We start from the raw sequence: 24,311 nt of genomic DNA, 5'->3' as shown, positions 1-24,311 counted from the left end.
TGACAGTCAGAATTCTGAGCAACCTGGCAAGGCACAATATGTGCCTACCACACAGAAGGTGGTCGCCTAGCCTTTTGACAGTGAGACAACCTGATGCCATCCAAGCAAGTGGTTAGGATATGCCAATGTCGTTCTGTTCCTTCTATTGTAATTTAGGAGGTCATCTGGGGAAGAGGTGTTTTTCAGGCTATGTGACAAAATGGGCATAGATAGGAAGATGTGACCTAAGTTCCTCTCCACCCCAGCTACCTAAGAAACAGAATGCTAATGAACTTCCACCTCAGTTACATTTTGATATAAAAGCTGTTTGGAGAATAAATGCGAGTGATTTTCAGGATGTGAATTCAGGACTTCTTAAAAGATCACTGAAAACTCCCGATAGTCATTCCCACACCTCCACTCTGGTACAAGAAATGATTTTTGTTGGGGCTGGTCCCCAACCAAGTTATAGTTATAACAAAAATAATACAAGTTAGGGTGACAAATACAACTGCACTAAGAGTTTTATTTGCAATTTTTATATAAATATCAAACCAAATTCTTTAAAAAACCAAGCAAGATGGCACACAATTATAATCCCAGCATCAGGATGCTAACATGGCGGGATTGCAAGTCCCAGGGTAGCCTGGCATACCTAGAAAAACTTTGTTTAAAAATAAATAAAGTTCCTTTTATCCTTTTTCCTTCCATCTCAGTTGTGCTGGAGAACTAACTCGTAGATATCTGCATTCTGGCTAGAAGGGGCTGAGGAAATAAACCTCCAAGCAGCTTTGAATAATCAGTTATTGTAATATAGATAGGACAAAGGAAGAAATGAAATAGGTAGACAGAGGGCCAAAACCTCTCCCATGGTAACCCTATAACTGAAGGAAGAACTGTCTAAAAGGTGCTCACACAGAGAAGATGCTTTAATGTAGTCATGCCAGTCAGACAAGAACCTTGACGTCAGTCCATAGCATGAGAAGAAAAGGCCATAGCTGGACTCAAAGGAAAGAAGAACTTTCTGTGAAGTGGAATGACCAGCTGGGCCTGGGGGTCAGGCCTACAATCTTAGCTCACAAGGTCAGCCTGAACTATACAATGTGTTCAAAGCCAGCCTCTGCAGCTTAGCAAAGCCCTGGTTGTTCCAAGTGAAAGACTAGAAACCACAACTGAGGGCATGGATTAGTAGTAGGCCTTAACCTGTCTGGAGCCCCAGGTACAGTGCCCAGCACTACAAAGAGAAGCACATGAGGGTGCTTCTAACCCTAACTAAAGTTATTTCTAGGTGTTCTGAGGGGCAGCCTACCTCGTTGAGTTTGAATTAAACTCTGTCGTTTTTAGGACTCGTTTAGTTAGTGGTTCATCTGATGCCTGGATCAGTAGTCAGTTTTAAAGACTTTTCAAATGAACTTTTTGACCAGGTCATACATGTAGATAATGTATTTCGATGATATTCACCTTCCATTACCTTCTCTTGTCCTGTCTTCATTCTGAAGATCCCTTTCTTCTTTCCACCTCTCCATCCACTCCATTCTCCTATCTGCTTTATTATTATTATTATTATTTTGGGATCCACTGAGTTTAATTAGGGTTGCTTGCACGCACATGAGTGGGGTGCTGTACAGCCTTATTCTCAGAGCAGCTGTGTCTGCTTGCAAAAGACCATCATGGTTGGCTTGCTGGCTGCTGAGGAGCCAATTAATTATGTGCAGTCCTTCCCTGATTGAATTGGCTTTGAGACCTAGGGTGGGGTAGAGTATAGACTGGGGAGGAGTAGGGAAAGGGAGTTCCACCTGTGCAGCCACAGGGAAGCCATCTTCAGCACTGGATGCAGACCTTCCAGAGTGGCTGCTTTAGGGTCACCCTCACTCCCGCCTGTAGCCCCTTACCCAAGCTCTGTCAGCAAGCCTAATAAACGCATTGGTTCTCCATGGTGAACTTGGGTGGAATCCAGCTTGGGCGTCGCCTAGTCACCCTACCCCAGCCCCCAGGAAGAAAATTCTTGCCATAGGGGGCTATTTATCAAAGCATAGAGGTTTCTCTCTTCCTCTCTCCCTCCATTAACTGTCAATAGCTCCTCAGGGAGGGGTGAGGTGAGGCCTCAGGAGCCCCTAGCCCATCCATGACAAAATGTTGATGAGCCCAATTATCTTGTGCAGATAATCACAAATGTTGGAGTTATAAGCACAAAGGTCCTGTCATATCTGGAAGACAGCTTTTCCCAGCACTCCCCTGAAGCAGGCTTTCTTTTGGGTCACCAACCAGCTCCCAAATCACGACACTGAGATTCATTATCAGTTATGAAAGCTTGGTCTTAGCTTATGCTTGTCCCACTAGCTCTTATAACTTAGATTGACTTGTTTCTCATCATCTACATTTTGCCTCTGGACTTTTTATCTTTCCTTCATTCCATACGTCCTCTTCTGTGTCTAGCTGGCTAGCGGCTGCCTGGCTTCTGGCCCTCAGCATGGCCCAGTCTTTCTCCCTATTCTCTCTTCTCTTTCTTCTTCCTGAGCCTAGATTCCTCCTCCTGTTTCTTCTCTTCATGTGCCAGCCCTGACTATCCCTCTACTTACCCAGCTATTGCACGTTCAGCTTTTTATTAGGCCAATCAGGTGAGTTAGGCAGGCACAACAACACATCTTCACATCGTTAAACAAATGCAGCATAAACAAATGCAACAGACCTTTACATAGTTAAAGTAATATTCCACAGCACTCCTCTTCATCCTCTGCTTTCTCTTCTCTGATGTCCCCTGAACCTTGGAGGGGATGATACAGATGTCGTTGTGGGCATGAGCACACGACAGTCATATATTCTCAATGCCCTGGCCAATTATGAGTCTCTGCAGTAACAACCATTCATTGAGAATGAAACTTCTCCAGCGAAGGCTAAGAGCAGCACTGATCCAAAACCAGATGGCGACATTCTTAATCTGATCAAGGACCTGTGTCTTATTGTTCTATTGCTGTGACAAAAAAACACTATGACTAAAGTAACATAAAAGGAAGCATTTAATTGGGGACTTGCAGTTTTGGAGGGTTGAGTGCATGACCATCATGGTGAGGAGCATGGCAGCAGGCGAGCCAACATGGCACTGGAGAAGTAGCTGAGAGCTTGCATCTGATCCACAAGCACCAGGCCAGTGGGGGTGGGGAGCTGGAATAGGATGGGTTTTTGGAACCCCAAGGCCCACCCCCAATGACACACCTCTTCCAGCAAGCTTATACCTGCTAATCCTTTCTAAACAGTCCCACCAGCCGAGGGCCAAGCTTTCCAACACATGAGACTATGGGGATCCTTCTCATTCAAACCACAACAACAGGATAAAATAAAAAACAGAAACTAATTAAAACACTGAAGTAAATATTACTTAATAGTGAAAGACTGAGGCTTTCCTTTAAGATGAGCCGCAAGGGAAGGAGTTTACTATCATTTATGATTAACCTCACAGTGAATGGAATATTTATATGGAAAAATTGTGATCTGTCTATATTATTGATCCTAGATATAAATGTGATGATAAAAATAAAGCTTATAAAAGATATCAATTTCTAAGAATAATTCAGTATTTATGAAAACAAGCACCAAATGTATGAATCTCTAGAAAAAGACCAATGGTTTGGACTACATTAAAATTAAAACTTTATTCATCAAATTTCCATGAAAAGATTTGAAAGGTAAGCCATGGATGATACGCTGAATATATTAATAATTCCTAAATAAATTCTTAACTTATTATGAGCAAGAGCTATCAGAGATACATATATCAGACAGATTTAAATGCAAGGAATATTATCCAAGTGCTTGATGAGCTCGATTTCACTGTTGGTAGGGGAAATGCAAATTACAACCATGCACAACCACACTGTAAAAGCTGATATGGCTGTCTTAAATAGCATAGATGTGCACGTTTCTGATGAAACATTCCTATATATTTCTATGAGTGGATGTCAAGTTTTTCATGAGATAAATATTTAGACCTATTGATTAGGCAAATCATATTACTCTCTATAATGAGGGCAGGTTTTATTCAAGCAGCTGACCATCTTAATAGCAAAGGATTGCTCTCGGGGAAAGGGGAGTGGAATTCTACCAGCAGATGACCTGTAGATGGGATCCTTAGCATCAACCTTTTCTGGCTCTCTACTTTGTTACTGTGTGCCCTGTCTATCAGTCTCTGCTTCTAGGCCTGTCTCTTCCTCTTACACACACACACACACACACACACACACACACGTCTGTCTCTCTGGATAAACCAATACAAACACCTCTCAGAAGACTGACAATATGACGCTGTAGGAACCGTGTATGAAGCAACTGTGATTCTTCTCACTTGTAGGGTGGAGTGCCGGTTGGTACAACCTTTTCTGGATACCTATTCATCAGCAGCTACTAAAGCCGAGCATGCGAATGTCCCAAGTATTTCTACGCCAGGCTATGTACCTGATAGTGTATGTTTCACAAAAGATGTATTTTTCCTATACACGTGTAACAATAGCCCAAAATAGAAACAAATGTCCCTGCTAGTGGAATGGATGAAGGATGACATACTAAATCATGCAATGATAATCTCACAAGTACAATTTGAGTGAAAAGGGTCAGACACAAAAGACAACCCTAACCAATGGCACTTGAAATCGCGAAAGGATACGAAGTATTTCCTTATTGCCCCTTGATTAGTCTGAACAGACACTAATTACAGTGGTGCATTGAGTGTCTGAAAACCCAGCCAGCTTTTGGCTGATGTTTTCTTATGCTCTGTTCTGCACAGATTTAGAATTTAGTAGAACAGGGTTATTTGGAATGTATATTTTATTACTTTGGAGGTTCCCCTTCATATTTTGTAATCCTCATTCTCTTGCCATGAAACAGCAAAAGGAAAACTATCAATAAAATTTAAATGTAAATAAATTGCAGTATGCACCTCACAGGTTATACTCTGAGTAAATGGAAAATGGCATTCCAATCTAAGGAACGACCTCTCCATATGTGTCCCTCTGTATGCCCTGCTGTGATTTATTCTTACATCCAAGGAAAAGCAGACATTGCAGATGTAAAGAGACATCTGCTCACTCTAGGCACCTATAAAGACAGGGGGAAAAAAGATTCTATTCAATTCTAGCATAATGAGCCAATGAATTTCTTGTGCTTACTTACAGAGATGTTACTGACATGAGCATCAATGACTCAGAAACAGATGCACAATAGAAAAGTCCACCCAGAAAGCCTGGACTGGGGAGAGCATCATCCCCTGGACTCTCCGCCCACCTTGCTGGCAAGCCAGTGGTGGACAGTTCCCTCCCTGGCAATTGCGAACTGCTTACAGAACCTTGGGGAAAGGCTTTAGGAAGCTTGTGACGTTCAGAAGCTTTGATTTGATTTTATTTACTTCTAGTGTCTTGTAAGTTTCTTTTACTTCCTGAGCCTTACAGTGTCTACCTTCATGGAAGCATGTTTCCGTTGGGAGGAAATAACTGTGTGATAGAGACTCAGGGAAGGAAAATGGTTGGCTGGAAAAAGCCTAACTGGCCAGCAGCTAGCCCAGGACTGAGGTGAGCTGTGAGGTCTGTGCTCTCTCTGTAGGGTGTCTCTCCAGGACTAGAGCCATTACCTATGGCAGCAAAGGGTTGTCTTCTCCCCAGGCCTTCCAGCTTTATCTGATTAACTCTCCAGACAGATCCAGTGTTAAGTCCTCACACAGAAATTCTCCACACAACCAACCAACCATGAGGCTGACCTGGTTTCAGTCTCTCACCTTCTTCTCGGTTTAGCTCATTTCCTCAGAGGAGTTCTCCCCTTAATTGTTTGCTTCCTGTTAGAAACATGTTTGAAGTAGAGTGAGACCGAAACGGGAAACCTATGCCTTGCAGGTCGAGAGTTCTGTTTGCAGTTAAGAGTGAGTTCCTATCTGTCTGACCTATCTACACTACATGCGCTTGATCACGTGTGGGCAGGAGGCAGCGTGGGCAGGAAACGCGTCACGATATATGCTTGCCCCTGACTAGACCTGATGGGAAACACGGTGACTCTATGGGTTTTTCCTTTTCAAGTCCCTGCAAAACACGACTTGTGGCCATTTCCTGGGAACCCAGGAGTGGTCCTGGCCAGAGTCCACCTTCCTGGCCAGTATTTAACTAAAGCTTGCTTCAAACCTGATTTAAGATGGTGGTGGTGGTCTTATTCTCGACCGGTGGGATTAGCAGGAGCAAGAAAGAGATCACTACTCCAACTGACGTGTCTGGACCAGGCAAACATTTCTCACAATCAAGCGTGCACTAGGAAGAGTGAACTCTGAAACAGGAAGTGCACTTGGTTTCAGTTCTAACTCAGGTGATGCCTGTGCCTTGTCTTCATTGGCTGGGGTCTGACCCCACAACCGTATCGAGTGGCTAGTCTGAAAAGCAGTGGTTTATAAATCCTGCAGCGGTGGCGCACGCCTTTACTCGGGAGGCAGAGGCAGGCGGGTCTCTGAGTTCAAGGTCAGCCTGGTCAGTGGAGTGAATTCCAGGAAAGTCAGGGCTGCACCGAGAGACCCGTCTAGGAAAAAAAGCAAACAAACAACAAAAAACAAAAAAGAAAAGAATCGGCTTATAGGAAACAAGAGAAAAGCAAAAATGCCACTGCTCCAAGCTATCAGTCTTCTAGCCGCCTAGCATCCCTCCTCTCCTTCATTCCTTCTTTACCTGGAGCCCGGACTCCAAGCTACTCAGTGGCCCACTCCTCAACTTCCCAAACCCAGTACCAGGCTCCTCCAGGGTTCTGGCCTCCTGTTCCCAGGCCCCGCCCCATGGGGGGCTAGGAAGCCCCGCCCACTGCTCTCATTGGTCCGCTCCCACGTCTCCCCACCCCCTCCCGCCGGCTGCACGTGCCTTCCCCCCCCAAACACACACACCCCAGTCCTGCCCGGGTAGGAGCTGAAGACAGACATGGTTCCGGCCGGCAGCCACCAACGGCCGCAGCGGCCTCCCTTGATCTACGTGACCCGCTTCGCCTCGCACCGCGGTGGCGTGTGGCAGTTGAGGGACCCCCGAGGTCTCCGCCATCAAGGCCCAGGGCTCGGGGCCTGCTCCGTCGTGGAGCGAGCGGCCGCGGAGAGTGGGTCCCCGGGACGAGAGCTGCCCACCGGCACCCAGGCCCAGGTCGCCGCCATCCCCGACTCCACCTCTTTCCAGCTGCGGAGGTCGAGAGCGCCGACGGCGCCCAGGGGCCTGGAGCAAGCGGCGCGAGCAGGTGGCGGGACCCTCCTGTCAGGGCGGGTGCTGTGGGCGGCTGTGCTGCCATCTTGTGAATGCGGCCCTCAGTCAGGCCGCCTGTCAGCCCTCCTTCCAGTCTTCCCTTATGTCAGTCTTCCTGTTAGCCTTCCCGTCAGTTCTCACATACATTCCAGTCAGTAGGCAGCCAGGCAGCCCCCCTCAGTCTGTCTTGGAGCCATGAATCCCTCTAATTTACTTAATGGGTGGCCTGAAAAAGGACTGTAGGACATTTAAGATAACCCAGAAACCTATGAGAAGTTCTTGGATGTAGCTACTTCAGTACCTCAGAGAAGTGGGAGTTTGGCATGCTTAGTTATTCTCACTGAACTTTATTGAAATCGCTAGTTACATGAGCTGGAGAGACGGCCCAATGAGTTAATAGCGCTGTCTACTCTTCCAGGTGACCCAGGTTTTGTCTCTAGCACCCACATGGCGCCTTTTAACTCCAGTTCCAGGGAATTTGACGCCCTCTTCTGGTCTCCTTGGGCATCAGGCACCTAAAATGGCACATAAAACACCCATTCACATGCAATAAAAATATAAATTCCTAATTACTTGGTTTATATATATTACACTTATATAATATATAAATATATAAGTATATGTTTATATAATATATATTTATATAATTTATATGTAATATAAAATCTTGGGAAATGTTAAATCCTTTTAAAACACAGAAGATGTAGTTCTATTTGTTCAATCTACTTTTGAATTCCTTCGGGAATGTTTTCAATAAATAATAACTAAAAATGCATTCACGTGGTGGCCCATGCTTTTAATCCCAGCATTAAGGAGGCTAAGACGGGATTTCTGAGTTTGAAGCCAGCCTGGTCTACATAGAGAGTTCCAGAACAGCCAGGGCTACCCAGAGAAACCATATCTCAAAACAAAATTATTCATTATAGATTTTGCATAAATCTAGGTAAATTTATTCCCTGGTATTTAATCTTTCCTATTGTAAGTGGAGTTCCTTACTACATAATGCATTAGAAATGTATGCAAAGCCTATCATTTAAAATCTTTAGCAAGGATTAGTTTTTGTGTGTTTTGAAGAGGTTTGCAAAATTACATATTTCATACTTCACAGCCAAGGTATAAAACATTGTAGTCATTTCCAAAAGCTCGTCTCCTTTGAGGCTTCAGCTTTACAATTATACTTGATTTTTTTAGTTTGTTTGGTTTGTTTGGGGCTTTGGGGCTGTTTGTTTGTTTGTTTGTTTGTTTTGGTTATTGGTTTTTTGAGACAGGGTTTCTCTGTGTAACAGCCCTGGCTGTTCTGGAACTTACTCTGTTGACTAGGGTGGCTTCAAACTCAGAGATCCGTTTACCTCTGCCTCCCAAACTCTGGGATTAAGAGCATGTGTCACCATGCCCAGCACACCTACATTTTTAAAAACAACTTTATTGAGATTTCATTAACAATGTATACAATCACCCATTTACAGTACACAAGTTACTGGTTCTGACAACACCCACAGAGTTATGGACAAAACTCTCCATTTTAGCATTCTTGTTCTGTCACAGAGAAACTGCAGCCACAGCAGGCATCATATCCATCACCTTTGCCCCACTACCCACTAATCTTAGCCTAAGCAAGGACTAATCTACATTGTCTCCGTAGATTTACTTATTTTGGACCTATCTAAATGGAGTCTTTATATGTGAGCTTTTGTGACTGACTTCTCTTCCTTAGGCCTATTCAATTTTGCATGTTAACTTTAGATCCTATTAATTCACCAACCACTTTTATTATTATAGTTAGTTCCATCACTGATCCTCATATATTTTCCAGGTATATATTACTTGTGAATTTATTTTTAGAGACAGGGTCTCACTATGTATTTCCAGCTGGCCTTGAACTTACAGAGATCTACCTGCCTTTGCCTCCCAAGTGCTGAGATTAAAGGTGTGCACCATCATGCCCAGCTGGTATGTGTCATTTGTAGAGATAATTTATTTTATTCATTTTATGTCTACAATAATTTTTGTCTAATTATTCTGGCTAATACCTCTTGTGTAGGGTAAATAGTTGTAGAGATGGTCGACCCCTTACCTTGTTCTTATTCTTGGGAGAAATGCCTCTAGCGTTTCTCATTAAATAAAGTACTGGTTTTAGGACTAACACTGTATATTTAGAGTATGAAAAGGTATATCTACTTTTATTATCTTCAGTATTTTCTATTTATTATGAATAGACTTTAAATTTTGTCAAAGGCTTACTATAATCTGTGGTGATAATATTTTCCTTATAGTAATGTGTAGTGATATGTGTGTGTGTGTGTGTGTGTTTTCAAATACTGAACCAACCTTATACAGTGTTGAAATAGATTTCACTTGCTTGTGTTAGACTATTTTTTCATATAGTGGCAGGCTCTAATAGTAAGTTGCTTAGAATTTTTCTAATGATGTTCATGAAATATAGTGACCTGTATTTTTTCTATGTATTTCTTTGCTTGATTTTGGTATCAGAGTTATACTTACTTCATACAAGTAACTGGGAATCTTTCTTCCTTTTCTATGTTGTGGAATAGTTTGTGGAACATTGGAACTATGTAGGCTTGATAAAATTCTTCTGCAAAACCATCTGGGCCTCAGGTTTTGTGGGATCATTTCTTAATTTTCTCTATGCCATGGAAACTGGTCTGTTTCCAGTTTCTGACTCTGAGATGTTAATTTTTGGTAGTATGTATTTCCTTAAGCAATTACACACTTCATCCAGGTTTCTACATGTGTTTCTACTGAGGCCTGCAGCTAATGTACTTAATTCTAAGTTTACCCAGCTTTAACGGTCATTCCTCCTTCACAATTTGTTTCTGTTTTATGTATGTAGGCATGTACTTTCTCCCTTTGTACTAATGACATTAGCATTTTATTTTTAAAACAAGATTTTGATTTATTACTTAAGCATTTTTGTTTTGTTTTTCGAGACAGGGTTTCTCTGTGTAGCCCTGGCAGTCCTGGAACTCACTCTGTAGTCCAGGCTGGCCTTGAACTCACAGAGATCTGCCTGCCTCTGCTTTCCGAGTGCTGAGATTAAAGGCATGTGCCACCACCACCAGCTTAAGCATTTTTTTCTTGTTTCTTCCTCATTAATATCAACATTTTAACCTTATTTTTTTCTCTGTGCTTTCTTTTGGTATACTTTTTTATACTAAAAATTGGGCATTTATTTTTTAATAATTTCAAAATACATTTCAGTTTTTTCTTATAGATATAATGTATATTGAATATACCCCAACCCCTTACCCAATTCCCTTCTTTCAACCCTTCATTTACTCCCTTAGACAATTTCACTTATTTTCATTTAATCTATATAGACATGATTTTATGTGACTATGTAAAATCTAGGAATGGATGAAAGCATGTAATATTTGTCTTTCTGAGACAAGCCTAATTTGCTTAATATGATTGAGTCCAGTTGAATTCATTTCCCTGAAAACAATGAAACTTCATTCTTCTTTATGGATCAAAAAAATCTGTTTCTGAACTCCAAGGTTTTTTTCCAAAACATAGCTGTTATGAACGCTTTTGCGTAAATATTGATGTTCAAGTATATCCATGATATGTTGACCTGGGTCTTTTGGGTGAATACCCAGGAGTGATATAACTGGGCTATGTAATAGATCTATTTTTTTTTTCTTTTTCGAGACAGGGTTTCTCTGTGGTTTTTTGGAGCCTGTCCTGGAACTAGCTCTTGTAGACCAGGCTGGTCTCGAACTCACAGAGATCCACCTGCCTCTGCCTCCCAAGTGCTGGGATTAAAGGCGTGCGCCACCACCGCCCGGCAATAGATCTATTTTTCAGATTTTTTTTTTTTTTTTGAGAATCCTCCATATTGATTTCTGTAGAATTTGGACTAGTTTACATTCCCTCCAGATGTTTAATTTGTCCACATCTATACCAGAATTTATTGTTGTTTTCCTCTTAAATTTTTGTTAAAATTATCCATCCATCCATCTACCTGTTGCATGTGTGCATCAGCATATCATGTGTGTGCATTAGGAAACATCTTGTGGGAGTCGGTTCTCTCCTGCCATGTGGGCTGCAGGGATCAAACTCAGTTCGTCAGGTTTGGTGGCAGGGAGTTTTTACCTTCTAAACCATGCCTTGCCAACCGTGTTGCTTCCTTAATGACTGACATTCAGACTAAGGCGATATATAAGAATGTGATTTTAGTTGGAACTTCTCCAATGACTAGTGAGGTCAGCAGTTTTTCGTGTATTTATTGATGATTTGTATTTCCTCCTTTCCGAATCGTCTATTCCTTTCATTATTTCATTTGCAGGGTGAAGGGTGGGGTTGCTTTCTTATTGATCAGGTTTTTTAGCTCTTTGGTTATTCCACTGACTAATCCTCTCAGATGTGTAGCCAACTGTACCGCGTAAATGAAAGGCAGACGGAAATTATAATAAAATATTCAGCTTACATAGGGAAAGACTCACAGAACCGAAGTTCCAACGGCTGGGAGCGCGCCCGCAATCTTTATAAGTAAAAAATATCCTCGGGGGACCCCGCCCCCTGCTAGCAAGGTGATTGGCTGGGTCTCCCCTACAGCCAACAAATATTTCTCTAGTCTGTGGCCTCTCTTTACTCAACTGTTCGCTTTGTTACACAGATTTTTCTTTTTATGAGATCCATTTGTTGATTGTTGACCTTATTCCCTTGGCAACTGGGATCCTACACAGAAAGTCCTTTCCTTACCTATATCTTGAAGTATGTTGTCTACTTTTTCCAGTTTCAGATTTTATATTAAAGTTCTTTCCCCCATTCAGAGTGGGGTTTTTTTTGTTTTGTTTTGTTTTTTGGTTTTTTTTGTTGTTTTTTTGTTTTGTTTTGTTTTGTTTTTTGTAAAAGGTAAGAAATGGAGACTAGTTTTTTTCTTCTGCATGTGGGCTTCCCATTCCACCATTTTTAGGTGAGGCTGTCTTTTCTCCAACGCTGTTTTGTCTGTCTTTGTCAGAACTCGGTGACTAGTTGTGCTGGTTTCTAGCTGGACTCCCTGTTCTGTCCATCATTTTACATGTCCTCAGGACCGTGGTGTTTGTTACTGTGACTCTGTCATGTGATTCAACATTAAGCATATTGATAGCATCAACATTATTCTTTTTTATTCAGAATTGCTTTGCCTCTTCTGGATACTTTGTGCTTTCCAAATGAGTTTTAATATTGTTGTTTTCTACTTCTATGAAGAATATCATTGAAATTTTTATCAGGATTGTATTGAATATGTAGATTGAAAATCAGGCATTTCATTTACTTTTTAAAATCCGGAAGCATTTAGTGTGGCGAATTTGTTTTAACCATTTTTAGTACCACCCACACATCTCAATATGTAATATCCCACTGTTGATTTTTAAAATGTTCTCTAATTTCATTCTGCGCATTCATGTGACGCTGATACAGCTTAACATATTTTAGAGGTTTGAAATTCTGAGACCTTCCTATTCCTTTGGTTTTGTTAGTGATTTCTGTTTTATTGCATTGTGATCAGATAATGGTATTCCTAGTATCTCCACTGTCTTACATGTTAGCGGTGTTTCCTTTGTAACTCAGCTTATGATCATTCCCTCTCCCCTCTTCCAGAAACCATGCCAGAAAGATTTTCCTTAAGAATCCCGGTTTTCCTTTTCACCCGAGTCTGTTCCATTCAACTGCTTGCTTGGTACCCTGTGTGGGATTTAGTCCTTTGGATTATATACTTAAATATCTTCTCTGCACTTCATGTTCTGATATGCCTTGTTATTTATTTATTTAGTATTTTCAGATACAGGATGGATTTAATTTGGCTTTACAGCTGATAAGAGGCTGGAAAACAGCTTCAAGGCAGTGATAGTAGTCCAGTAGAAATCGAAAGTCCAGGACTGAAGCTGTAGAGGTAAATAGACAGACCTGATAACTGATTGGAAGAGAGAGGGATAGTTGAGGCTGTGGCTGATATATCTGTACTGGGCCACTGTGTGAAGAGCAAAGTTATTAACTTCCATAACCTCCTTGCTGAGATTGTAAAATCAGGAATGTATTCAAGGGAAGAAGGCCTTGAGAGAGACATGCATCTGGGCTAAGCCAAAGAGTATAAAGTACTTAGGTTTACTCAGTCTTGGTTGTATTTCATATTAAATGGACATTTGTTAGAAGTCCATGGGAACTAAAAATGAATATTCATCCATTTAGCATCTACCATGTTGTAAACAATCGGTCAAATGCTAATGGTAATATCAGGTGACTGTTCTGTACTCGAAAGACTCATGTGTGAATAATGGGTATTTAAGTCAGCAGGTATGAGTGCTGAAAGAAAGAGACCTGATCGAGTTCAGAAACAGAAAGAGGCACAAGACAGGAAATCAAGAGGAGAGAAATGGAGACATTTCTGGTGGAACAGTAGGGATGATCAAGAGCTCTGGCTTTGAAGTCAGAAAGACAACTATAGCTCTGTTAATTACTGGAAATATAATATTGCCATTTTAGTTATCCGGCCTGATTCTAAAAATTTATCACCTTTCAAGTGTGGATAATAATTTCCTCCTCAAGGGGTCGCTGTGAAGATTAAATAACTCAGCTTGTGCTGTGCACCTACTGTGGTGTTTGGCATGGAATAAGCTCGCAGTAAATGTTGGCACAGTGAGCAGATGGCTTGGAGGAACAAGAATGACTAACAACATGTACTAAACGTTTACTGAATGAATGAAAAACAGGTTTTTGATTAAATCGTAGAGTCATTTTCATTTCTATAACCCCTAAAGATGGGATTGATTGGTGGGATGATGTCTCCAGAGACAGGTGCCTAATGGAGTCAGGCTGGTAAGCCATTCTCCGACGTGCTGGTGCTTTGAAAGCCAAGGGGCAAGCAGCAGGCAAAGCTAATGTTTCAGGCAAGACTAATAGGTCAGCCTGGTTCCCTGTCACTGTGCTTGGGAGATAGTCATGTGTCATAAATAAAGATGAGGAGTGCTATTGTGGAGGTGTACAAATGGATACTTTGGGAACGGTGAATAATTGGAGGATAACGAAGTCAAGGAAAGCATCATGGCAGAGAATGCTGAGATCTGGACAAGCTACAGTAGAAAAATGTGTGAGCAGAGTGTGGAGGATGGATGACGATTGCCAGTGGCCAGGGAAGAGCTACAGGTACAGCTTGACAGGGTCAGAGCGTGGGCAACAAGAACCAGAGGAAGATTGGGAGCGTAAGCTGGTACTAAATCCATGGTGTAGCATACCCTGGTGCCCAGTCACAGCACAGGAAGAAATGAGAGAAACGTTTTTCTTGTGCTCATGTGTTTTACTTCTCGCTGTGCTTTTAATAGACTTCATGGCCTCTGTCTTACTTTAAGGAGTGTAGGAACAGATTAGGTGAGTCTTATTAGTGGGAAACAGTGGAAATGATGAAAACATTCTGCTTGAAAGTTGTGGCATTCAAAGGGGAAGATAAATCTGAGCAGAACTTGTCAGACTTGAGTGTTCATGCCACATCTGCATGTGTGCTAGTTTACTTAGCGTATTTATTTAAATAGGTAATTTTCTCCTCTTATCTAAATTTCATTAGAACACTATGTATGTGTGTGTGTATTTGCTAAGAACAGAAAATAATTATAAGCTAATAATGGGAAAATAATATTGTTCAATTGTAGTAAACAGGTTTCCTGCTAGAAGGTATCTGTGTCATAAAGAAAAAGCAGCAAGTCTTGGAGATCTCTAAATTACACGTGAACAAACTCAGGCTTCCTTTGTTCCTGGAAGATTGGAAGAGTTGGCAAGGGAATGAGTTTCTCACAATGTGCCTTAACCAAGATCCTTCATCTCATGTCTGTGTCCCACCCAGAATCAGTCGCATATGCCTCTCAAATTAGTAAATGCCATTTGGGAACACATTTTAGTTCATTCAACAAATGTAATGTGTTATGTACCTACTATCTACAAACTAGAACTGGATTGCCAGAGAGGAAAAGACACTTCTCAAGCAAACTGTGAAGTTCTGTGACAACCCATCATGGTTTGTAGGATCCAAGAATGTTCTCTGGAAAGCTGATGAATGTGCAAAGGAAAGCCAGGTATAGAGGGTGGTCTGTCAGGAGTGAAGTGGGGGAGTTAAGGTAGGTGTGCTGAAGGCAAAGGCAGCAGATAGAAGGGACTCCAGAGAGTCAACAGAGATAGAGCACCAAGTCTAAACACCCCCCCCCCCCCGAGAGCTTCGGAGACATTGCTATGACCTCTGTTTTCAGGATAGTGCATTTACAATATGTATTAATTTTGATATCTTTCTTTTCTTTTAAAAAAAATAGGTTTAAAGCAGAAAACTGTAGCTGAAGAGTTTGATTTCCCCATACCACTGAATGAGTCCTCCAAAACAATGAAGGAAATGAAAAAGGTATGCTGCTCTAAAACAGAATTAACAGTGTTTAAGGTTTAGACCTCCCTCTGTGAACACAGTGTACAAAGGTTCCAGGACAGTGAAAGAAAGTCCATCTCCTTCATAACTTAATTTTCTGAAATGAGGAAATAGAAGAAACTTGCCCAAAAATGATACTGAGCTTGGAAATATTTATTAACTATGAAAAATAGTTCTGATATTTGAAGGTATAAAATGCATTTTAATGAAAAGATAACCTGCCAAGAGATTTCTTTCAAAGCATAACCTATGTTCCACAGAGTATTGCTAACTGCTCTATATAAAGCAGCATAGGAAGATCACAGGCTTCATAGGAAAGAATATATATATCTACACTGGTGTCACATTGCTCTTTCCAGAGCAAAGAACACATGTGACTTTTTAGGCAGGAAGATGACAAAGATGAACTTTATTGCTGAACCCTTCTCACCACTGGTTGCCAAACATCATGATAACTCGGGCATTTTGAACATACTTCAAAGAAGTGCTGTGCTCATCTATGCTTGCCATTTTACTTTAAAGAATTTATTAGTTGAGCGTATCACATAAATTCCTGCATGTTCAGTGTATTGCCCATGCACAGTCTAAAACAGTACTCAAGGTAACTAATACTTATACCGGATATATCTGAACTAAGCTGCAGTCTTCCCCTGCACTGAGACCTGCTTCCTTCAAATCCCATTTTCCTTTGGGTGAGGAGATAGGAACACGGCCAGTGCTTACCTCTAAACATCACGTGCTGTGCCCTGGGGTAAGAGATTTACATGCACACTTTTCATCCCATTGCTCAGAACATAAAGATGCTTCTAGATGACATTTAAATGCTTGTCAAATGTCAAACTGTTAAGTAGCAAAAAAAAAAAAAGTCTATATGTAGATATTTGATTTTATAGTTTTTTTTTTTTATTGTAGTATGTTCATAATCTCTAGTAACTTTGTCTGGCTATCTCCTAGGAGAACTAGTTAATTCTTACCGAGAATAAAATACATTATAAATGAAGCATAAACAGGAATAGAAATTCAGTATTTTTAGTACCTTTTGAAAATTGGATGTGCTGGACCCACTTAGCAAGATTTTGCAGACATTGTTTTTTGTTGTTGTTTTTTTCTTTTCAAAGGCAGCATCATCCGGGAGAAGTCATTTAAACACTACAGGAAGAGGTCAGACAAGTTAGTGACCCCTGGGGTCATGGACTTAATGGTCCTCTGTGTATTGCTTCACACTGATAACATTGACAAACACACAGGCCAGCAGTCACTCTCGGTTACCTCCATCGAAAGGCCTGGCACACTCGTGCCCAGTGTTTCTTAACTCTGTTTATCTTTTCAAGGTCTTAGCGTGGAAAAAAGTTAGCAAAGTCATTTCCAGAATGATTGCAGAAAATGAAAACTACAGACACAGACTGAAGTGCCAAAATTTATCTAGTGAAGTAAGTTAGCACATTTTAAATTTTGTGAAAAATGAAGTTATATAAGCATTGTATCTCACCTTGTATTGCATTAGATTTCCTAACTGCCAATATTAAAATATAGGAACAGTTAAAAACATAAAGCCATACTCAGACAGGGATGTAGGGTAGATCCTGAGTGTATGTGTGGGTGTAAGGGTGCAGAAGGCAAGCACTGGCTGGAATTACATAGCAAAGAACACACATGTCCATTAAACACAAATTACAAAACACCCATACTGGTGAAGAGCATGTTAACTGTAATATAAAACTACACCTTCCATCCAACTTCTTGCCATTTCCTTTCCATGGATGCTGCATTCCAGTGTACCTCATTCAACAAAGTCTGCCCTTGGCACAATTTTACTCCTATAAAGTAACTCATGAATTGAATCTTGTCCTAAAGCTGCACCAGTGTTTAGTAACGGTTATTATGGTAAAATTATGAAAAGTTGCAGGTTTTCAGAATGTCTGGATCAGCAGGTACAGGTGCTTACTTACCAGCAGGCTTGATGACCTGAGGTCAGTCCCCAGGAACCACATGTGCAAAGTGCCTAGCAACACAAATGGTCCTCGGACTGCCATTTACATGCCACCTTCCCCACACACACACTCACAGACACAAATACACAAGGTAAATTGATGAGATTTTGAAAAGTTTAAAAAGGAAGTTCTTGACTTTCAAAATATTAGTGGGAACAAAATTAGCATAGCTAATAATTAATTGATAAGTCAATCCATTTCTTCCAATATAGAATATGTCCTGTCACAATGAGTGCTTCCATGAAGTCTCAGTACTTACTGACAACTTTTAATGTTTTAATAAAACAGTAACAGAATGTTTGTAAGTAATACAGTATTGGATGAAAGGCACGACTGTTAGCAGTCATAGCGCGCTGCACGTTGCTTGCAGGGGCAGCATACAGAGGGATGTCCATACTCGGGTACTTCAGTTCACTCTATCCTGTCCAATCAGAATGAGGTTATGTCGTGAGGCAGTAGGAAGAAGGAACATAGTCAAAGTTTCTCAAAGGAAAAGCTATTTGAACAGCAATGTGCAGAGAAACTGGACAATGTTCTGCTCACTGTGCGCTTTTAACTTGGCAGTCTTTTGAATCTCAGCCTTCTGTGAATCCAAAGTCATCTGGTAAAAATTATTTGCTAACTTAATATGCCAGGCTTTACAAAATAACATAAATAAAATGTATTTTTGACATTTGTTATTTTACCTTGAGTTTTGAACTATATCACATACTGTTTAATAAAGCTAATATGTTGCAAACATATAATATAATTTTATCTCATAATATGTATTTGTTAACAAAAGATAAGTGTTACAGGTCAACTTGAACTTTTCTTACGTTGTTTCTAGATTGGAGTTAGTACAAGATGAATGTGAATCTTCCTGTCTTCTCTGGTGAGAATCCATTGAGATAACTGATCAGATCTTTTCCTCACTTAGTATCCTGCTTTCTCTAACCTTTGGCACATTCCATTGTCACTTCCAACCTACTTCCTTCCTTAACCCAGGGATGGCACATAGCACACCTCTTTAAACATTTTTTAACATTTAAATTTTCACTTAAGCCCCTTCTCTATCATGCCCTTGAAACTACTCTCTCCATGATACATGTGTATCATGTGTATGCATATGCACATATATGTCTGTATATGTGTGCATATACATATATAAACATACGTGAGCATGCAGTTTTTCTTGTTGCACATGACTCTGCTCTGCTTCATTCTCTTTCTCTTGGATGTGCTATCATATGTGACCCGACCTCACTACTCCTCTCTCAGTGTGCTACAGTCTATGTCATGGTTCTCACTCTACACGTTGACTGCATTTTCTGTTCATGTTAAGTTGTTCCCCTTGCTGCCCTAGGAGCAGTTACTCGTCCTGTTATTTCTTCTTGTATTCACTTCCCAACAACTCACTGTTTTTCTAGCCTTCGCTGCTATTTCTATCCTACCCATGACCTCTGACATTTTCAACTATTCCATAGACACATTACTAGTGTGTGTGTATATATATATATATATATATATATATATATATATATATATATATATGTTTTTCGAGACAGGGTTTCTCTGTGGTTTTGGAGCTTGTCCTGGAACTAGCTCTTGTAGACCAGGCTGGTCTCGAACTCACAGAGATCGCCTGCCTCTGCCTTATACTCTGGTTTCTCTTCAGATCGTATAAATCTTTCGCCTTTTACTAGTCTATATTTTTACACTGATCATATCGCCTCTTCCTTCCCCTTTCTTTTTAGTTGCCTCTGATTTCCCAACCACATGGCCCCAATTCACACACAGGGGGAGGTTTCATCAGTTTTCTGAGATTTAGGAAGTAATAGAGGGAGGGCCGGCCTTAGGAAAGACAATTAGACTTTTGTAAATAAGAGAATGAGGCAAGAGTGGTGTAAGAAAAGTGTATTTTAGACCAGAGCATGAGCTGGGACGGCATCAGTGAGAGGGTGGGCTTCCTCATTTCTCTTACAAAGCTATTACAAAATGGAAATATGCAAAATTCTCATGAATATAAGGTAGGTACAATAATTTGTAATTTTGTTTCTTTTCTAGCTTCAACTTAATCATTTTGTGATATTCCAACAACCTTGGTTTTGTGGTTGTATGTTCTTCAAGTGACTAGTAAATTCACCTGCTTCCAGTTGAAAGACGTACCTGGGCAAATGGCTAGGCCTTGCATGCATACACAGTCCACAGTTTCCTTGCACCATCCAACTTCTTTGGACAGTGCTGAGTAAAGTTTCATGCTGCTAAATCCCTCAGTGAAGTGTCAAATGTTAGTTCTCACAACTACATTACCAAATGGAACATGTTCATAAACTTGACTGCATGACATTTGTGAAGCGTGTGGACAAAGCTTTTTGGTATAGTTCAACCTTACACTTCTGTGTGTGCCACCTGTCAACTCTTCGTGGAAACACAGCCTGTTTTGTTATATCTGCCAGTGTTCATTCATGTCACTGAATGGGTGTCATGCTAGATAGTGTCCCACTGTTCTAGAACCAGGCAGCTCTAAGGACTTGCATGCAATGTTCTTAATGTTGTATTTATTGTTTAATAAATTTTGATGAAATATATTAAATCTATTTTGTTTAACAGAACATAAATACAATGTGAAATTTCTTCTGAAATATCATTGAATACCAGGGATAATATCATGACTTGTTCAGGGTGATGACCTCTTCATTACAACCTGAGATTACAAGTTTCCAACTTGGGGACATATCTATTGCGCTGTGGAAATAAGATTTTCACATTTCCCCCATCTCATCTTCATCAGTCTTTCCTCTGGTCTCTGTGAGTAGGAACATTCATTCATCAATTCTATTCTTGGTTTTTCTTTTTCTTTGCATAAATCAAGGAAGTTTTATTTTAGCCCAGTAGTCTTCTCTTGTAGCACTGCATTCCGAAAAATGCATTATAGATGATTCTGCCATCTCATGAGCATCATAACATCACACAAAGCTAAGTGGCTGGAGTCATCGCTGAACTTGGCCCCCTGCTGCAGTCAAGACTACCACATAAACCCAAGGCCTAGGAGCCTGGTTCCCATGTAATGAGGCATGCTGCTTCAAACTAAAAAGTTCCTATAAATAAAAGTAATACTCATTATTGATGAAAACAGAGTATTTTGACTAAATAAGGCAGTGACATTTATTATCATTATTAAGTATCCCTGACCTTTGTGTGCTCCCGGTAATCAAATGCAGCACTGTGCCACTGAGCATATCCCCAGGCCTGTGCTGTCCTTCCGTTTGACTGGTGCTACAGTAGGCTTGCCCAGCACCACCACAAACAGATGCTTTGTGGTAGATGGCCTTGGCATCCCTGATGTATATACTTAGTGACCAAAAGTGTTGTAATATGACCTGTGATTATATTTGCAACGTCTGTTGTGTGTTCTCTAGAGATGTTTCATGCTTAAGTGTGCAGTGTGGAGAGGAAAGAATAGATCTAATGGTTTCAATAAAAAGTTTTGGCAATTGAAGAATAGAGAAGAAACTTTCTCCAAGTAAGTAATTAGTCAAACATTTATTCTGGGCCACCCAAATGATTTAAGGCATGTTTTCATTTATGAGGGAAAATAACGGAACTTTTCAGCATAGGAACTAAATAAAGATTAGGATATTTTCATGGATGATGTAACCTGAAAAAAGATTAGTGTTTTGGGAAAGCCTGGATTCTTATAATCCAGAGGAAGGATAGTTTTGAGATTCGAAAGTCGAGCACTGGGAGAAGAGGGTAGCCGCACTGGAAGAACTGTCTGCTCCAGGAAGGACATGAGGTGAGAACACTACCACAGTGGTAAAACTACTGCCTGCCTGTGAGGCCATTCTTCCAACAAGCTGTCCCTATTAGTCAATGATTGAACTTCACAAGGACATTGTGACAGGCACACTTTAGGGAGCTGAACCTCAAAGACTGCCCATAACTGTTGCTGACGAACCTCATAACTGGACAGAGAATGGCTAAGACTTTCCCTATTCTCCCTTCTTCTCTCCCTCTCTATCTATATCAGTCATCCATGGTGGTATAATGGCTGGAGATGCACAATCCAAGCATACATACTGTGCATAGCATAGATATGCGGGTGTGTGGAGGCGGGTCTGCTTTGTTATGTCTAGGAGCCAATGGGAAATCTGAGTCTCTAGAAGATGTGATGATGCCATTATGCATAAATTCCTCTGCACGCTCAGAGTCTGAATAAGGGATCCACTTTTGTACTTGAAGCCAACATGTGTCCATCAAGGAGTAGTACATATACATCTTCCAGTCCCTGCCCAGATCATGAAAACTAAAAACTCTGACTATTGCATATGACAAAAATAGACTAATGTCTTCGTTTCTTTTCTATTGTCATGAAGCATGACAGCAGACAGGCAGGCATCAGCTGAGAATTTTACATGCTGGAGCAGTAGCTGAGATTTTTACATCCCAATCCACAGGCAACAGGCAGAGAGAGAGAGAGAGATCTTTGAAATCTCAAAGCCCTCACCTAGTAACCCTCATCCACCAATAAGAACACACCTCTTCCTGGTATGGGAAGTTCCTTCTGTATATATATTGCTTTTATTGGTTAGTGAATAAAGAAGCTTCTTGGGCCTATGACAGGGAAGAATAGAGCAAGGTGGGAATTCCAAGCAGAGATAGAGGAAAAATAGAAGGCGGAGTAAGGGAGATGCTATGTAGCTGCCAAAGGAGACAGATGCCAGAACTTTACCCAGTAAGCCACAGCCTTGTGGCAATACACAGAAAAATAGAAATGGATTAATTTAAGATGTAAGAGTTAGTTAATAAGCATCCTGAGCTAATAGGTCAAGCGGTGTTTTAATTAATATAGTTTCTGTGTGATTATTCGGGTCTGAGTGGCCAGGAAATGAATGCACAGTCTCCTCCTATGTGCTCCAACAAGGCCACACCTCCTAATCTTTTCCAAATAGTTCATCAGCTGGGGACTAGTAAGCATGCAAATGTATGAGCCTTTAGGGGCCATTCTCATTCAGTCCACTACATTCCACTCCCTGGCACCCATAAGCATGTAGTCATTTCATAATGTAAAACACATTGAGTCCAACTTCAAACGTCTCCATAGTCTTTCAGTCTTAAGACTAAGAGTCCTTCAACTTCAAACGTCTCCATAGTCTTTCAGTCTTAAGACTAAGAGTCCAAAGTCTCTTCTGAGACTCAAGGTGATCTCTTTAACTGCAATGCCCTGTAAAATCTAAAAGCAGACCACAGACTTCCAGCATACAATGTCAGAGGATATACATTACCATTCCAAAAAGGAGAAAGGGGTGCATAGTGAGGAAATGCTGTACCAAAGTAAGACAAAACCTAGCAGGGAAAACTCCAAATTCTGCATCTATGTCTTAACATTAAAGCATTCTTTGGCTCTCCATTTTCTTTCTGCTGTGTTGACTACAACACACTTCTGTTTCTTGGGCTAGTTCCACTCTGTTAGCAGCTCTCTTTGGCAAGTATCCTATGACTCTGGCATCTCCAACATCTGGTGTTTCCAATACAATCCAGGCTACAGCTTCACTCCGTGGCTTCTAGAGGCCTCTCTGTGCAGTGCCTCTCCCTGCCAAAAGCCTGGCCTCAGCAGCTTTCCTTAACAGCAGAAGAGATCCACAACACCTTTACTTCTCCTGCATCCTTTACTCTAAAGCCAGACAGCTTGACCAAAGTTGACAAGGAAACTGCTTGCTGGAGTTCCAGGCCCCTAGTTCAATTACATATGCATCAGCTTTCTGTTGTTGATGGTTCCCTTCACTACTAACCCTTTCTTGACAGCTCATCAACTGGGAACTAATGTGCAAATACTGAGCCCATGTTGGGTATTCTCATTCAAACCAGTATATCTAGGGAAGTTACAGATAAGAAAACAAGAAAACAGGGCAATTTCCATTTGTCTTTCTACCTCATGAATGTGAGGTGATAATCTCAGCTGTACCCTTTGGGGAGGTAGTCTGTCTGGAAACTGTATATTTAATTTCCATAGCACACTCAGGACTATTAAGGACAATTTTTCCAAGCTCCCCAAAACAATATTGATTTAAAAATTACAAGTGAAAGCAACCCATATCGTACTATGCTAAAAGCAGGATTGTTTACAGATGGAGTCTCATTCTTGGTGCTGAAGGCCATCTGGCAAGGTCAAGCAATGTTCAAAAGAGTTGGCATTCTTTGCTTCACCCAGACCAGTGCCAATCCGGTATCTATTTATTTACATATTTTAGGTTTTGTTGCTTTTTTATGTGTGTGGATCTTTTGTCTACACGTATGTCCTTTGCACCATGTGTGTGCCTGCTGCCTGAGGAGAGCCGAAGAGTTACAGATGGTTATGAAACAACCTCTGGGTGCTGTGAATTGAATCCAGATCCTCTGCAAGTGCTTAGGGCCCTTTCCCAAGCTTTGAAAATGTTCTCTTTCTTTCACATTAAGTCTGTCCCCATTTGAACTCGAATGAGCGTTGTCCTATAAATATCGTTCCCTTTCTTGGAAGTAGACCCTGATTCTTAAGACCATCAGGGTCCTTCCTCAGCACCAAAGAAATCAGGTCTCTAATTCTTTGAGAAAATGAATCCTTTTTATTAATTTACTCTTTGAAAATTTCATGCATGAATATAATACATTTGGGTCACTTTCATCTCTCTATCATCCTTCCCCTCTCTGTGTCTTTTTCGTCTGTGAACACTTTAC

General features: G+C 40.9%; 1 protein-coding gene across 1 annotated transcript; it reads left to right on the top strand.

Annotated features, from left to right (window-relative positions):
• Nucleotides 1-6,911: 6,911 nt before the first annotated feature.
• On the top strand, nt 6,912-19,911 carry C7H5orf47 (chromosome 7 C5orf47 homolog). The gene is made up of 5 exons (XM_057776939.1): nt 6,912-7,215; nt 15,518-15,603; nt 16,956-17,054; nt 18,445-18,489; nt 19,662-19,911. Exons 1-4 carry the CDS (start codon nt 6,912-6,914, stop codon nt 18,463-18,465), a joined length of 510 nt encoding a protein of 169 aa, XP_057632922.1. The 3' UTR covers nt 18,466-18,489; nt 19,662-19,911.
• The last annotated feature ends 4,400 nt before the right edge of the window (nt 19,912-24,311 follow it).

Source organism: Chionomys nivalis, chromosome 7 (genome assembly GCF_950005125.1).
Source record: "Chionomys nivalis chromosome 7, mChiNiv1.1, whole genome shotgun sequence".
NCBI lineage: Eukaryota > Metazoa > Chordata > Mammalia > Rodentia > Cricetidae > Chionomys > Chionomys nivalis.
The sequence above is the reverse complement of the archived record's forward strand: the minus strand, read 5'-3'. Positions and strand labels throughout refer to the sequence as shown.